Genomic DNA, 17,542 nt, shown 5'->3' on the forward strand with positions numbered 1-17,542 from the left:
AGGATCAGGAGTTGTTCCTATCTGGGGATGAGACTCTTGTTTAGAATTAGAAAGGATCTAGAAACTAACCTCTGTGGTGTAGTCACGATTAATTCCCCAAGCGTAGGCAGATTGGTAGCTCAATGCACCAGCATTGGCTTGTTGCATTGGGCACAGTTGTATTAGTCGCTCTTAATCCAATTCTAGGATTAAAATTCTAGGATTAACAAGAGCTACCGCCATTATCTTACATCAAGGAGTCACAGTAGATACACCAAAGGGTCATACATTCAAGATATCAAGCAATAGTGTCCAAAGCTACAACTTGGACGGGCACCCGTAATAGTGTGACACGGAGTATTTATGGCAATTCCCGCTTCAAGAGCGTGTGGTAGAGCAAGTTAGGATGAAGTCCTAAGTGATGTACTTCATGGATATATTATAAGAGCAGTCATTGTAATAGCATTAGGCCTCTTATGAGCCTAAAGTACTTGGCCGGCCATAGTTTAAGTGAGTGTGAACATTTATGGCCATGTGTATAAGTGAATTTCTCTCATAATACAACATACTCTCCCATTGTGCAATTGAGTCTTGCTCTTGCTAATCCTCTTGCTAATCTCTCTCCCTAATGCATGCTAGTGAGTGTGTGTGAGTGAAGTGAGGTGAGAGGAGGGACGAGGACCCGTAGTGCAACGCGGCGGTGTGACAACGCTCACAGGAGACGCGGTGGAATTCTTTCTCAAGAAATGTAGAGCTTGGAGACCTCGAGAGTCACAAGCTTGGCCATTGGAAAAATCCTCACAATAGTTGCGGTTCACCAAATAAGCTCTTTTTGGATGTGTTTCAAGGAGGGTTAGGGTGAGCCTTAACATTTTTGGTGCCGCTGTGCCCGAGGAGCCATCCCTTGGCTTTTTTCACCCCATCGTTTTGTCTCTAATCTACGCATAACCCATTGCCCATTATCTTGATTAGTGGCTTTCCATGAAAAAGATATGGATTTGATGGTGATTTGTGTGAGATTTGGTGTAGAATAGCTCTCTTTTTTGTTTTTGAAAAGAATGTTTTTGTGCTTAATTTCTAGATTAATGTATTGTTTTTGTTGTTATTTTTGTGGTTTTTCATGTTCTTAGGGTTTGCACATAGTTTGTATTAGGCTTAGTTTGCATCCATTGCATCAAACAATGCAAGAGAATGCATTTTTTAGTGAATGTTAGCTCTCTTTAGTTTAAACATAGATCTAAGATCATTAATTTTAGTTTAATTGTGTGTTTTTTGTTGAAATTATTTGGATTGGAGTGTTAGCAAGCATTAGGAGTAGCTTAATCTTTCAAAAACAAATCTTAAAACTATCAAAAACCCCTTGAATTTGATTAATTTCTCTTAATGGACTAGTTTTTGTCATTAAGAGTGATTAATCTTGTTCAAAGAGGCTAAAAATTTAAAAAATATGTTAATTGGGGTCTAAATTGATCATATAAGTAGTCAAAATTGAGATTTTTAAGTGTTTTGAGAGCATCTAGATGCATCAAAACACTAATTACATCAATTGTTTGATCAATTGGAGAAATTTGACTCTCTTTGCTTAATTTTACCTTAAAAAGGAGACTATACTTAAGAGTCTATTTAATCTCCTAATTTAGATTAATTTAGACAATTGTTGATGCACATAGATTAGTTTTTTCTTGCTCTATCCAATGGTGTGCTCAATTGTGTGAATTAATTAGGGATTAGTGATTAATTAGAGTCTTTGATTATTAGTATAAAAGAGAAAAAGATTAGTAAAAAGATTAATCTTAGATTAATTCTTAATCACCTTTTTACATAACTCATTAAGGCTAATGAGCATTCAATGAGAAGATGCTCATGAGTTGTCAATTTGTCCATTTTGGGGGTCATTGATAAAGGGTGTAAGGTGTGTCATTAAAGGGTTGACTTTTTTTATTCCACTTACCTTTTTTGGAAAAATGCCCATATCCCTTTTATTCTAAATTCAAAAAATATTCCCCCTAAAAAGAAAAATTCATATTTCCCACTAGACTCAAAAAAAAAACCTACGTGAATGGAAATCTCAAGTGAACGAAAAATCACGTGAACGAAAATCTCACGTGAACGAAAAAATCATGTGAATGAAAATTTGACGTAAAAATAAAAAAATAATAATATTAAAAATAATAATAAAATATAATAAAAAATAAAATCAAAATTTAATCCCAAAGTGTTTCACGGTGTGAAACAGTAGTTCATGCAGTAAAAAAAAATCAAAATTTAATCCCATGTGAAGTCTGGTTCACGCGTGAAAAGTGTTTCACGGTGTGAAACAGCAGCTCACGCAACAAAAAATAAAAAATATCAAAAATTTAAGCCCACGTGAAGTCCGGTTCATGCGTGAGAGTTAAGGTGAAACAGCAGTTCACGCGACTTTGGAAACGACCCCTTTTTGGAGGCCCGTATCTCCTAAACCGTATATCCAATGAAGGCTCTCTAGGGCTCATCCGAAAGCTGACATTGAGATCTTTGACTTTGGACTCGGTAATCCAAGTAAAAATCGATCATTTTGGCCTCTAACCAGTAGCCTCAAAATTCGACCCGAAAATCAAGGCAAAAAAGTCCACGAAAAATCATAAAAAAAATAGCACAAAAACGACGACGAGCCATATTCGGGCTACTTTTTGAGGGTATAAACGGTAAAATCACATATGAATCAGGGAAACAAAGTTGTAGTACTCCAAAAATACTACAACTCTCTCATACAGAGTTTTTCAAAATTCCTTTTGGATCACCCTAAAAAACGTGCTGCGAAACAGGAAAAAAATTCTTGAAATTTTTTTTCGTCTTGAGACTATGATGGAAAATAGGTTTTAGGACCTCCTCTTCCATCTGGGAAGTTCCTAGCATACGCTTTTTCTGAAAAACAATATCAGGTCGTTCACGTGCGTATAGCGCCTAAGCTAATTAGGCCAAACGGACACCCGTTTGATCCAATGAAAAGTACGCCAAGCCTCTTGAGGCTGTAACAGAAGAGGATTCAGGCGCTTCACCGTGTATGGTGGCCGAGACCAGCAATTATGGAGAAAAGAGCCCAGTCGGCGGGCTGGCCGACCAGTAGAGCAGTCAGCCAGCTCTTCTAGTGTTCAAGAAGCCTATAAATAGTAAGGATGCTCCTCATTGTAATCATTCATTCCTTTAAGGAGGGTCCAAGTTAGGGACTATTTTGGGTGATGTTCACCTTTTTAGCAAGGCAGCCTAGGGCTGTAGACTAGAGTACCTTTTGTACCATATGAAATATACTGAATTTCCAGCATATCTCTCTCTCTCTCTACTCTCCCTTATGTCTGCGTTTTTGCATCAGCATGTTCTAGATGGTGTTTAGGGCTGAAAGAAGACTCCCAGAGCTTCCACATGTTACATTGGTATCAGAGCATCAGGCTCAGCAAAGCTAAACATTGATTCAGTCGTACAGGTCCAAGGTAAAGGAAAGTAGACGAATACGAAGCCCAAGGCAAGGAATACAAGATCGAGAAGAGCTCCCAAGAGGTTTGTTGGTGGTGTTCCATAAAGACAAAGGGGATGGCAGTCCTATGAGCTAGATAGGTTCTCGAGCAACGGCCCCAAGGGAGGATTACCCTCCAAGGGGTGATGTGAGAGTGCTAGAGTCATTTCTCAAGAATGAAGACCAAGACAGTATTCAGAGTCAAGGCGAAAATGGATTGGGGACTGGATGGGACAGATGCATAGATATTATTCAGAGTCAGAGTCGTTTTGGAGATCGGGCCAAGTTTTCAGTGAAAAGGGGTTGCCAGAGTTGGATGGATGACAGAGAGGGTCTCCGGGAATAGAGTGGGATGATGACAGTCATCCAAGGAACAAGTTGGAAGCCCGTCATCAAGTTTAGCAGAGGGGGATGTCATGTGCAAGCATTGCCATGAACATTCCCAGAGCTAATCCAAAAGGGGCAGCTAAGACAAAGATCATTAGAGATAGGATTTGGAGCACAAAGAACAAATATGGCAGTAGTGGACTAGCAGAAGGACATGAAGCGAATAAGGTGCTGTCGACTGCAAGATAGGTGCTATCCGCTACATGACAAGGTAGGCGGCTGTATCAGAAGAAGAGGATTCAAGTGCTTTAGCGTGTATGGTGGCCGACCAACTATTATGGAGAAAAGAGCCCAGTCGACTGGCCGACCATCGGCCAGCTCTTCTAGTGTTCAAGAAGCCTATAAATAGCAAGGATGCTCCTCATTGTAATCATTCATTCCTTTAAGGAATGGGTCCAAGTTAGGGACTATTTTGGTGGTGTTCACCTTTTTAGCAAGGCAGCCTAGGGCTCTAGACTAGAGTACCTTTTTGTACTATATGAAATATACTGAATTTCCAGCATATCTCTCTCTCTCTCTCTCTCTACTCTCCCTTCTGTCTGCGTTTTTGCATCAGCATGTTCTAGATGGTGTTTAGGGCTGAAAGAAGACTCCCAAAGCTTTCGCGTTGTCGTGACGTGGGCGGTGTCGCTGGGGAAGTGCGAGACTTCTGGCTGTGAGAGTAGCTTCCAAATCCCACCAAGGAAATAGAACATATAACTCTTCAAGGGGCATAAGACATCTCCATTTTGGATGACATGTACATGTGTCAATTCACTTGAAACATTCCCCATTACAGCTTGATGATTGCACACAAGTCACGAACCAAGAGCTTGATTAACTCAAATCACAGATCATCTGTCCCTTTATCCAAGTGCCTCATACATAACACATGTAGGCATAGCACAATCTTCAAAAGATTTCCGTATACATGTGACCATTCACATCACATGTTTCACATATTTCCGACTCCACCATTTCAAGATGACTCTTGATCTCATAAAAAACCTGCTTTCAGAATCCAAGAACTCACAAAGCAAAAGATGGCAGATGGCATATGGCATATGTACAACATATTCATGTGATTTTAGGAGACTCCATGTCTAGAAATCCAAAAATCCATCCAAGAAGCTTTTTTACAAAACAAAATCCAGGTCCCAGAAACTCTTTATACCTTTCTATTTTCATATACCAAGACTCTTCCTTGTGTTGCCGTGCTTGTAGGATTATACTTTACATGAATATATCATAGGGCGATTGCTTTCATGTTTTGATCATCAATACAGCAGCTTTGCTTCTATTTGCAGATGTCAAAAGAATCCACGCGAGATCTTACCCATTATAGTGCACATAAGACTTGAAGTGAGGCATTGCCTGGCTGCAAAGAAACTTCTCCCCGTATGATTTGCCTGCCACCTAGCCCAGTATTTCTTAAGAAACTCCTTCTCCACGTTTTTCAAAGGACTTGGAATTGCATTTCCTGCTCCATAGCCCTCATAAGATCGAATCATGAGCTGAGACCCATTCTTTTGCAAAGCCCCCCAAGCAGCCTTCTCTACTCACTATTCTCTACCCGCTGTCGGAGAGTCTCACAGGATCACCCCCCCTAGGCCTGTCAGCAGCACCATCATCAGAAGCTTGTTGTCCTTCTACCAGATCCTGTCTTGCAAAACTAGGGCTCGTGTCAAGAGAACCTGATTCCAACTCCAATACAAACTCTCTTGCAGCTGCTCTACATGTTTCATTTCTCCTTTGAATGACAGCTTCTAAACGTGATGGATCATACTTGTCCCGTAGCCAGTCTTCCAGCTTGTTCTGCGTAGAAATGAACTCGCTTTGTATTCCAAGTACCTGCGTTCAGCCTCTGCAGCTAGCGCCCCCTCCTATGCACACACGGAGGCCGTTCCCTCTACAGTGGCCAGCCTATCTCCTCGAGGCTAAGATGCTCCCCACCGGCTGGAACCTAAAAAACAGAGCTTTCTATGTTGCACCCCCTTTCACGATCACCCCTTCTCTGGTCCTTCCCCCCCAGTATTACCACCCCCCCGCGACTTTCACGTGCCCAGCGGCCGCTTCCCTTCCTGCACCCCCCGGCTCTTTTCTCTTACCCAGGCCCTCTCTTTCTCTGTCTTGCAGCCGCCCAGAGAGCCTCCCAGAACAAAGCAACCTTCTTCTGCTCTTTCCAGCCGTGCATCACCTTTTTCATCTCCAACCTTCGCCAGCTTCGAGATATTCTACGCTGGCAGCCACAAAAATCCCCATGTGGCCTTGCACAAATTGGCCACGTTTTTTTAATCATTTTTTATTATTATTTTTTTCAAAGGCCTATAAGATGGCCACCCTCCTATGCTTCCATTTCACACCATTTCTCAAGGCAACACCAGCCCTTTAACCTTAAATGCCCATGCTTCCATACACATTTAAATGCAACCCACGATGCCATTGTATCTGAGTGGATACCTTCCATATCTGTCCTTGCTGCTCAGGGCCCAGATTCCACATAAGTTGTTCCATGAACATGCTTTCACTGCATAGACGTGCCACAGCACGACATCCACCCCCTCTAAACCTGCACATCCTCTGGTATGTGCCACACAGGTCCTGGATTTCAGTGTCCATGCATTATTTGCACACCAACATTGGTATATGTACAAGCATCCAACTAGGCGTCTTAAACCCTGTCAAACCTGACCCAGTTGGTATCACCCTAGTAAACATGAAACAGTAGAAGAATATACATAGTGCCACTCACAAGGGGTTATCCTTTGTTGAAACATAGCATGACATCTTAACCTACCCCCTAGCCTGCAAGATATTTATATCTTAGCAATCACATCTGAATGGTTCTACTTTCCCACCTGGATCAAATACCAACCGCTTTTGGCATATGTGCCATATCCTTTGCTCATATGAAGCCCTATCCTCACTTAGATTCCCTGCATATGCATAATTACCCTCATCATTCAAAGTGGGATGCTCTTCAAAATAATTTCCTTCAAAATTTTCCTCAGGCCATGTTTGAAGCCTTTGCACCACATATTGTATGGCCACACCAAGTAACAACTGCATTAACAGCATGGAACACACACTTGGTAACATCCCATCCAAATCTACCTTGCCCGGATCCAGCTCACCCACTGACAAACATTCATTCTTCTCATCCAAAGACGGAAAAGCATGGTCTTCATTGGCTTCCTCTATGCTATTATATACCTCTTCTTTAGGCCGTTGCAAAGTATGCAAAGCATCCACACCATCAACACATACAAAGTCCAACAAGGCATCATCGAGAATAGCCTCCAGCTCTGGATCAATCTTATCACAATCATTTGGCTTACATAACACCTGCACATCCTCACTTGTAACCGAAAGTTGACTAACATCAAGCATAGAAGAGCCCAAAGCTGTTGGGGATCTATTATATATCATGAAATCATCCAATGCATCATCTAGGATAGCATCCAATTCAAGATCAATCGCATTGAAGCCATTATCATCTTGCAATCCCACATGTTGATTATCATGAACATTCATACCTCCATAGCTATATCCATTTGGTTGCTCATATGCAGCCTCATGAGGCTCTGTGACCACACTTTGGATATCCTGCATGTTATCTCCCAGTATTTCTTGATACATGTCTGCAGATGGGCTTAGAATTATGGGTCCCTCACCCGAGTACCCTTGAATCTGTATGTCATTGAACCCTGTATGATCCAAAAAGACAGATTCAATTTCCCTCTCCAAATCATCGTCATAAACAGGCTTCCAAGCTCGAGATTGTTGCTCACAAATGTGGTTGCAAGGTAACCCTGACACTGATGACATAGCATCACCCTGTTTATTGTTGGAACACCCAGTTAGCATTCCAGGATAACCCAAATCCAAAGAACCTTGGCAACCAGTTTCAGAAGCAACATCACTGTTGGAATCACCCATATCACTCACCCCCTCTAAATCAATCACACATACTTGTGGCCCATCTTGTAATATTTTATTTTCCTCACATGCATATTCATGTATACCCTCTATTAAAACCTGCTCTTCAATTAGCAAAGTAGTTGGTCCCTCGTCTTCAAGTTCAAAATCTTGATCCAGACCTTCATCACAAAAGCCACTCACATCATCCTGCTTATAAGCATCATAACCAAATAAGAATGCAGTAATGATAGCATCTTCTTCTTGTCCTAGATCTTCAAACTTTGCAATCATGCTTTCAGCAAAAAACATTGGTTCTTGTAGCTCTTCGCACATACGATATGTCACCTGAGGAATACCCTTTGAATGGGTACTTTTGTCATGAGAATCCTCGAGTTTAGAAAGCTTACATGAGAGTTCACCCACTGTATCCTTTCTAGGTTGCAGCAAAGCATCCCTTTTAGCACTGTGAATGTCTTGTTGTTCACTAACGGCTACTTGCAGTTCCAATTTAGCATAGACAGCCTCAATGATCTCTGCATCAGTCTTGAATAGCAATTGATTATCCTCCATATGACATAATTCCACGACTGCTTCTAAATTGGCCCGGATTGTTGCTGGAACACTATCACAGCTCACATTATACCTCATTTCATCACCCTTTTGCTTTTTCTTTTCCCAAGTAAGTTGCTCCTGCTTTAGGTTCATGGAACTCGCATAAATAAGTGCATCTGCAAAATCATTCCATCGTTTGGAGTGATACTCTGCTAGTTCCAGCACTTCATCTTTTAATTCAGGACTTATAAGGTGTGCAAAAGATGCAATCATCATGTTTTCTGGAACCCCTTGATTCTTCATCTCTGTCTCGTAACACCTTAGATAGCTTTCTAGATCAAAACCATCAAATATATTGACCCTGTCATATACCAATTGCACCGCAATTTCCACCGCTTCCTGAATTCGCTTTTCTTCTTCAATCTTCCTGAACTGCTCTCCAAGCTCTTTCATCTCTGCATATAAATGCTCCATTTTGCTAGCCATCTCTACGTACTCTCACCCCAGCGGTTTCACGTCGGGTTCACCAAAGCTGTCGTGACGTGGGCGGTGTCGCTCTGGGGAAGTGCGAGACTTCTGGCTGTGAGAGTAGCTTCCAAATCCCACCAAGGAAATAGAACATATAACTCTTCAAGGGGCATAAGACATCTCCATTTTGGATGACATGTACATGTGTCAATTCACTTGAAACATTCCCAATTACAGCTTGATGATTGCACACAAGTCACGAACCAAGAGCTTGATTAACTCAAATCACAGATCACCTGTCCCTTTATCCAAGTGCCTCATACATAACACATGTAGGCATAGCACAATCTTCAAAAGATTTCCGTATACATGTGACCATTCACATCACATGTTTCACATATTGCCGACTCCACCATTTCAAGACTCTTGATCTCATAAAAAACCTGCTTTTAGAATCCAAGAACTCACAAAGCAAAAGATGGCATATGGCATATGTACAACATATTCATGTGATTTTAGGAGACTCCATGTCTAGAAATCCAAAAATCCATCCAAGAAGCTTTTTTACAAAACAAAATCCAGGTCCCAGAAACTCTTTATACCTTTCTATTTTCATATACCAAGACTCTTCCTTGTGTTGCCGTGCTTGTAGGATTATACTTTACATGAATATATCATAGGGCGATTGCTTTTATGTTTTGATCATCAATACAGCAGCTTTGCTTCTATTTGCAGATGTCAAAAGAATCCACGCGAGATCTTACCCATTATAGCGCACATAAGACTTGAAGTGAGGCATTGCCTGGCTGCAAAGAAACTTCTCCCCGTATGATTTGCCTGCCACCTAGCCCAGTATTTCTTAAGAAACTCCTTCTCCACGTTTTTCAAAGGACTTGGAATTGCATTTCCTGCTCCATAGCCCTCATAAGATCGAATCATGAGCTGAGACCCATTCTTTTGCAAAGCCCCCCAAGCAGCCTTCTCTACTCACTATTCTCTACCCGCTGTCGGAGAGTCTCACAGGATCACCCCCCCTAGGCCTGTCAGCAGCACCATCATCAGAAGCTTGTTGTCCTTCTACCAGATCCTGTCTTGCAAAACTAGGGCTCGTGTCAAGAGAACCTGATTCCAACTCCAATACAAACTCTCTTGCAGCTGCTCTACATGTTTCATTTCTCCTTTGAATGACAGCTTCTAAACGTGATGGATCATACTTGTCCCGTAGCGAGTCTTCCAGCTTGTTCTGCGTAGAAATGAACTCGCTTTGTATTCCAAGTACCTGCGTTCAGCCTCTGCAGCTAGCGCCACCTCCTGCGCACACATGGAGGCCGTTCCCTCTACAGTGGCCAGCCCATCTCCTCGAGGCTAAGATGCTCCCCACCGGCTGGAACCTAAAAAACAGAGCTTTCTACGTTGCACCCCCTTTCACGATCACCCCTTCTCTGGTCCTTCCCCCCAGTATTACCAGCCCCCCCCGGCGACTTTCACATGCCCAGAGGCCGCTTCCCTTCCTGCACCCCCCTCGTCTCTTTTCTCTTACCCAGGCCCTCTCTTTCTCTGTCTTGCAGCCGCCCAGAGAGCCTCCCAGAACAAAGCGACCTTCTTTTGCTCTTTCCAGCCGCGCATCACCTTTTTCATCTCCAACCTTCGCCAGCTTCGAGATATTCTACGCTGGCAGCCACAAAAATCCCCATGTGGCCTTACACAAATTGGCCATGTTTTTTTTAATCATTTTTTATTATTATTTTTTTCAAAGGCCTATAAGATGGCCACCCTCCTATGCTTCCATTTCACACCATTTCTCAAGGCAACACCGGCCCTTTAACCTTAAATGCCCATGCTTCCATACACATTTAAATGCAACCCACGATGCCATTGTATCTGAGTGGATACCTTCCATATCTGTCCTTGCTGCTCAGGGCCCATGCTTCCATACACATTTAAATGCAACCCACGATGCCATTGTATCTGAGTGGATACCTTCCATATCTGAGTGGATACCTTCCATATCTGTCCTTGCTGCTCAGGGCCCAGATTCCACATAAGTTGTTCCATGAACATGCTTTCACTACATAGACGTGCCACAGCACGACAGCGTGTTACACGTGTCATTTGGTTTTACACCCCTTGTCACTTCGATTCCACCAAGCTTTGGCCCCTTGCCTAACATTCTTGCAAATCCTATAAGTACCAACCCTTTCTTGGATGCTCATGTTGAAATATACAAGTAAATAGGGTGTGTGCGGGAACAAGCCCTTGGCAAGAGGCTGTAAAAGAGAATCTGTAAATGTGAGAGAACCTGTGAAAAGGTGAGAAGAATCTACTGGGAGAGAATAAAGGGTAGCATGAGGAGATTTAGGAGGTGTGGAGATATTCTGGGAGAGGTGGCGAGAATCAAGCAAAAGAGGTGGAGTGAATCAAGGAGAAATCAGTGGGATTAGATGCTTGGATGTAAACACTATAAATTGAGGCATTGGCCTAATGAGAATTTGCTGGTTTTTGATTATCCATGCCTACATTAAGCTATTAGTTAATTACTCACTAATCACATCTTAATTATCATCTAATCACTTTGTTAATGATGTTGATTCTAGCATTTGATCTACCATAGCTCATCACATTGCTGTAATTTTAACATGGTATCAGAGCCAAGTCTAGAATCCATCAATTTATGAGCCCATTATCTTGCTAATCACTAATTAGGATTAGTAGAAAATTAATATTTTTCACCTCTTTTTCAACTAGTCTCTGCACCCCTAGCTAGTGGAGGAGCTCCCTCTCACTCTAGGCACAACATTAGCTCAAAACCTTTCAGTCCTAGCTAGCCATCACCATTGGGCTCTAGCCCATGCAAGAAGATCATCAAAACTGCCAACGCATTCAAGAGCAAATCGCGTTTTTTTCAGCGTAGTTTTTTCTGAAGAAATTGTAGATCTTGTCTACTCCAAATCAAATTGATCTAATTCCTCATAGCTCGAGGGGTTTTCAAGCATGCTCTACAAGCTGGTGAAGTCCGATTGGATTTGATCAAGTCTACAGTAGTGAGATCCAAGCTCTTCATCAAATCTGCAGGTGACTTTGGTAAAACAGAGATTAAGCATTCAATGTTTGGTCAAATCTTGTGTTTATTGACTTAATCCTCTACTAGACTAATTGCTATTGATGGCCTTGAAAGCATTTGAGCTCATTTGAACTCTAAGACCTCCCGCATACTCTGTTTTTTGCACACAAAACAGAGGATTAATTTGTTAATCAATGATTAATCAATGCTAATCACTATATTTTGGTACAATTGAGTGTTCAAATTAACCATTAGGTATCTGATACAGATCCCTATAACTTCATATTGCAATTCGGAGTTGGTTTGATACTCCAACCATTCCGTACAAATTGGTTACCCTTGATTTAATGTAATTTTTGGTGATTTTATGCTGATAAATTTGTTGTAATCATCTTTTAAACACCAGATTGAGTTGTAAAAGGGTAGACACTGTCCTTGAATCTTGAAATTGGATCAAGAGGTAAGACCCCCTTCATATTATCATGAGTACAGCACAAGAAATAGCCAAATTTAATGGGGAGCAGTTTTACACATGGCAGACAAAAACCATGTATTTGCTCATGAGGAGAAATCTATGGGGGCTAGTTGAGGGAAGAGATGAATGCCCAGAGGTGAGAGGGAAAAATGAGTGGAAAAGCAGGAATGAAAAAGCATTGGGACTTATTGCACTCAGTTTAAATGATGAAATCATTCATCACATCACAAGGATACAATGGGCAAAAGATGCATGGGATGAACTCAATAAATTATTTGGCACACAAGCTAAAAATTCAAAGATAAATCTGTTAATGCAATTCTACAAATTGGATATGAAGGAAAGTGAACCTTTAATCACACACTTGAACAGATATAAAAGCATTAAGCAATAACTGGCAGCTTATTGGCAAAAAGGTAGAAGATGATGAGGCACTAGCAATGCTTCTGAAGAGTGTGGACAAAGGTGAAACTGAATTGAAGCTACAGGAGATAGAAGGAGCTCTACTAGAGCAAGAGAGCAGAGGCAAAGAGAAGAAATAGCTCGACTCAACAGCAGGAGAAGAAAAAGCATTCTTCACCCGAGGAGGATTCTCTCGAGGACGAGGATGAGGAAGAGGCAGAGTAGGAGGAAGGACCTTCACAACTGTGGAAAGCCAGGACACATGGCAAGAGACTGCTACAACAAACCCAGTAGCAAACCCAGTGGAGAAGGAACGACATCGGCAAACTTCATGGAGGCTCCTAAGGAAGTGGAGTCGGATCATCTTTTCTGAGAGAGAGAGAGAGATCCCACAACCCAATGTAACCTGCCCCAACAAAGTAAAACCACCTCTGAGCCACCGATGATGTAGGCCACGTGGTAGATGTATGTGTGAGCACTTTAGTCAAGGTCGCTATAGTAGCCTTGGACACATAGAGAGAGAGAGTGTGTCAAGGCCTATGAGTTTAGGGACTTGAGGGACTGGTCGCGGACTATCAAGTAAGAGGAAAACTTGGTATAGGGTCCAGGTGTGCTTGGAGTATTCACTTTAGGGGAGGTGTTGAAATATACAAGTGCATAGGGTGTGTGCGGGAACAAGCCCTTGGCAAGAGGCTATAAAAGAGAATCTGTAAATGTGAGAGAACCTATGAAAAGGTGAGAAGAATCTACTGAGGGAGAATAAAGGGTAGCATGAGGAGATTTAGGAGGTGTGGAGATATTCTGGGAGAGGTGGAGAGAATCAAGCAAAAGAGGTGGAGTGAATCAAGGAGAAATCAGCGGGATTAGATACTTGGATGTAAACACTATAAATTGAGGCATTGGCCTAATGAAAATTTGCTGGTTTTTGATTATCCATGCCTACATTAAGCTATTAGTTAATTACTCACTAATCACTTTGTTAATGATGTTGATTCTACAATTTGATCCACTATAGCTCATCACATTGCTGTAAACACTATAAATTGAGGCATTGGCCTAATGAGAATTTGCTGATTTTTGATTATCCATGCTTACATTAAGCTATTAATTAATTACTCACTAATCACATCTTAATTATCATCTAATCACTTTGTTAATGATGTTGATTCTAGCATTTGATCCACCATAGCTCATCACATTACTGTAATTTTAACAGCTCACACCTTAGACATACTGACTAGTCTAGGAAGGGGGGTGACCCAAGGACTCAATGAGTCTCTTCCAACAAGAGCACTCACATACGATCTCAATGACTCATACATAAATACGGTCTCAATGACTCATACATAAATACGGTCGTATAAATTTCCAAAATACTGGGCAAATATGATGGAACAACAGACCCTGTTCAATTCATTTAAAAGTTTAAACAGAGATGTGAAGCCTTTGGAAATCCCAATTGCCCCACTAAGGTACATGTGTTGAACTTATGCTTAGAGAGAAAATCTAGTCGATGGTTCATCGCATTAATGTCGGCGATCAAGACCAACTTCAGAACTTTGAAATCAACCTTTATACATGGCTTTTCTAGACAAGGTGATCGGTGGAGTGCAACAACACAACTCTATTCAATTGAACATCAACCAAATGAATCCATTAGAGATTTTATCCTATTGGCCACCACCATTAAAGATGCACCTTCTTTTTGTAGCATTTTTTGGCTATATGTGCAAGAGGACAGCCATGTAGATCAACTTTGTTTTTAAATGTGATGATAAAAAAATGTAAAAAATTTATGACCACCTTTATTGTTGGTCATTTAAGATTAGAATGGGTGGTCAATGTATTGCTTGCCTTTTGTTTTAACATAGAGAGGACCAATGCATTACCACCCAATTATGTATACATGTGGATGTGTGTGTGTATTATATATGTATGTATACAAAAAGATGATGCAATTTAAAGAGCAACATGTAGTGCATGTGCATCTGAATATATATATATATATATATATATATATATATATATATATACCTAGATGAATCCAGGAACATGCCCAAATTCATCTTTTAGAAACGTGCATGTGTTATACTCATGGTAGTCAACCCACAAGACTATATAACTATCAACTCAATTATGCATAGTATGGACTAGATACTACGACATCCCCACTAACGTCATTAGTGCCCAATAGTGGATATAGAACTCTGTATCAAGATATGCTCTCACACACGCACTCCACACACACACACACACATCAGAGCATATATTCACACAAAGCCCTTCGTATTGAGTTTCTGAATTGTTACTATTAAGGTATGTTTTCTCAAGCCAATGCAATTTCCTTTAGAGAAACTCTCCGCTCGCCAATCTAAAATTTCAGTCTCCTCTTCAATGTGTTGTGTGCTGGGGAGGAGAGAGACGACGACTATGTCTACATTTGGAGGACGTATGTTGGCATTTATGTATGTGTGTGCTTAATTATGCATGGTAAGTTGCAACCTCTAGGGAGCATAAGTTGTTTTTATAAAAAAAACTGCCATGTTTGTACTCGAGTCCTTTAAAAATCAACATTAAAATGCAATACAGCATCAATATTTGTTTGCATGAGGCTTTGATTAAAGTGCACCGATAGACAGAAAATGGCATGGTAAGAAAAAAAAATCAAATTTCATTTTTTTAAAGAAAAAAAAACTCGCCAAAAAGTTTTTAAAAATGTGGAAGAAGCACCTATGGTAGGCAAGATGTAGACATACAAAACACTGTTTTGACACATTTTGGAGGCAAGGCATTGATAGAATGCTTCACTACACAAAAACAATACTCGGCAAGCCCTAATGTGCCTCCGTTCTCAGCTTCTGTCCAAGTGGTGTCATATGCAGGCATGCAAAGGGTCCATAAGGTCATTGGCCATTGTGAAATGTGATGCCTTGCCCAAAATTGACTACAACCCATGGGTGTGTTTCTGAAACGACATCAGATCATTTGCCAGTTGGCAGTACCATATTCAAATTTGTCTTTAAAATAGGCACCTACAGCATCATCGATGCAGCCCCTCAGCATCCATACAGAATCTATCGTAACCCCCTCATATAGCTCGTGCCACAAACAACACCCACAGCCAATGACTCCACTAATAATGGGCAAGGGCCTAATCCAGTCACCTTCAGCATATGCTAAAAACAACATACACTACATGGGCCAACCAATATGACATAGACAATGTCAGCATTTTCTGTTAAGGTCTACTCATAATGTCAAATTATGTGTACGGCAAAAGTCGGGGTTCAAAAGGAGAGATCCCCATTACAAGAGGTTAATGAACGCACAATGCATTGTAGTTAAACTTCCCTTCAATCTGGGGGAGAAGGAAATTCAGCCAAACAAAGGGCACAGGCCCATGCTATATGTTAGCTGAAATAATGGCCAGCCTACCCCAAAAAACGACTAGATTCTGATACATTTGACAGTGGTGAGTAAATTTGTATGTGTTTTGTGTCAGTGTTTGAATCTCTTTAGCTCTGATCGCCGGCATAGTCGAAATGTGTTCCGTACCTCTCAGCCTTCTTGCCTGACTTGTGTTCATAGAACTCCACAGCAGCAGCCCCAGCAAGAGCTGCCAGAGTCAATGCTTGCGAATGCAATCTGACATTGTCACACACACACACATCCCCAAAAAAGAAAGGAGGTATGAGAAAAGCCTAATTTTATAAGGGGAGTAAAACCATGGGTCTGTAAAATGCACCCACACACACAAACCCAAAAAAAGAGGTATGAGAGAAAACCTAATCTTATAAGGGAAGCAAGACCATGGGTCTGTAAAACCCTAGCTTTCCAAAAATAAAAGATACATAGAAAAAAGCAAGGCCCTAACCTTAAACCTTTTTTTTTTTCAGAAAAGAGACTTCTACCTAACCTTAACTTTAACCTAACCCCTAAACCCAACCCTCAATGAAAAGAAAACGCAGACGTATCAGACCTTAGCCCTGACCCTAACTTTTGAAGTGAAAAGAGAAAAGTAGAGAGAGAGATTAAAGACCCTAACCTGGCATGCATTATCTTCACACTTGTTTTCATGTGAGGCCTGGACCAGTTGTAGGCGAGCGAAGCAGCCAAACCCGATGCCCATAGCATACCTGTAATCCTAATAATTGATCGTTGAATCCCACAATCTACTTTTCAATCAAAGCTAAAAACAAAGTGAGTAGCTCTAATTCTCGATAGTCACAAACGAAATTAACGCTAATCACAATCGAGATATTCATCACAGATTTAAATTAAATAACCCTAACCTCTGAAAATTCACAAAGGAGAGGGCTTACCAACAGATCGGAGCTTATGGTCGGAAACCCATTCTGTGATAGCTTGGAAGGTGCTCTCTTTCTGCTCCGACATTTCTAGAAAGTAAGAAATCTGTGTGTATGAGAGCGCGCGTCTCTGTGTGATCTTTTACCCGAAATGCAAAACACATAAGCTCAGGTATTACGTGAGCAATTGCACACGAGCTTTTTCAGATCAATTAGATGCAAAAGAAGACCAAAACTCTAAAATAATCACGTGTTCAAAGCCGTAGACAGCACACACACATATATGTATAGATACATAGATATATGTTCATATGTATGTCACATATATACATACACACTTACACGTACTCACACATATATATACACATGAGCACATGCACACACAGTGTATGTATGTATGTATGTGTACATCACATTCATACATGTACACATACATACACTGTGTGTGTGTGTGTTGTGCATATTATTTACATTAGAAAGTGCACATTAAAAATGCTCTCTAACAGAGGCATCATTTATTT

General features: G+C 41.0%; 1 protein-coding gene across 1 annotated transcript; it reads right to left on the minus strand.

Moving 5' to 3' along the window:
* Positions 1-15,930: 15,930 nt before the first annotated feature.
* LOC147641078 (uncharacterized) lies at positions 15,931-17,275 on the minus strand. Its single transcript, XM_086809768.1, has 3 exons — positions 17,037-17,275; positions 16,760-16,850; positions 15,931-16,359 (listed from the first exon to the last, which is right to left on the minus strand). The coding sequence occupies exons 1-3, from the start codon at positions 17,107-17,109 to the stop codon at positions 16,230-16,232; spliced, it is 294 nt and encodes a 97-aa protein (XP_086665894.1). The 5' UTR covers positions 17,110-17,275; the 3' UTR covers positions 15,931-16,229.
* Between the last annotated feature and the right edge of the window lie 267 nt (positions 17,276-17,542).

This window comes from Cibotium barometz, chromosome 2 (genome assembly GCF_041138505.1).
Source record: "Cibotium barometz isolate CiBa-2024 chromosome 2, ASM4113850v1, whole genome shotgun sequence".
Lineage (NCBI taxonomy): Eukaryota > Viridiplantae > Streptophyta > Polypodiopsida > Cyatheales > Cibotiaceae > Cibotium > Cibotium barometz.

Bases quoted from the DNA above. Each gene is read 5' to 3' on its own strand.
- LOC147641078 (XM_086809768.1), bottom strand. From the start codon at position 17,109: ATGTCGGAGCAGAAAGAGAGCACCTTCCAAGCTATCACAGAATGGGTT. The intron at 16,851-17,036 runs GTAAGCCCTCTC...TTAGGATTACAG, and splicing joins CCATAAGCTCCGATCTGTTG to GTATGCTATGGGCATCGGGT. The intron at 16,360-16,759 runs GTTAGGGTCTTT...TGACAATGTCAG, and splicing joins GTGAAGATAATGCATGCCAG to ATTGCATTCGCAAGCATTGA.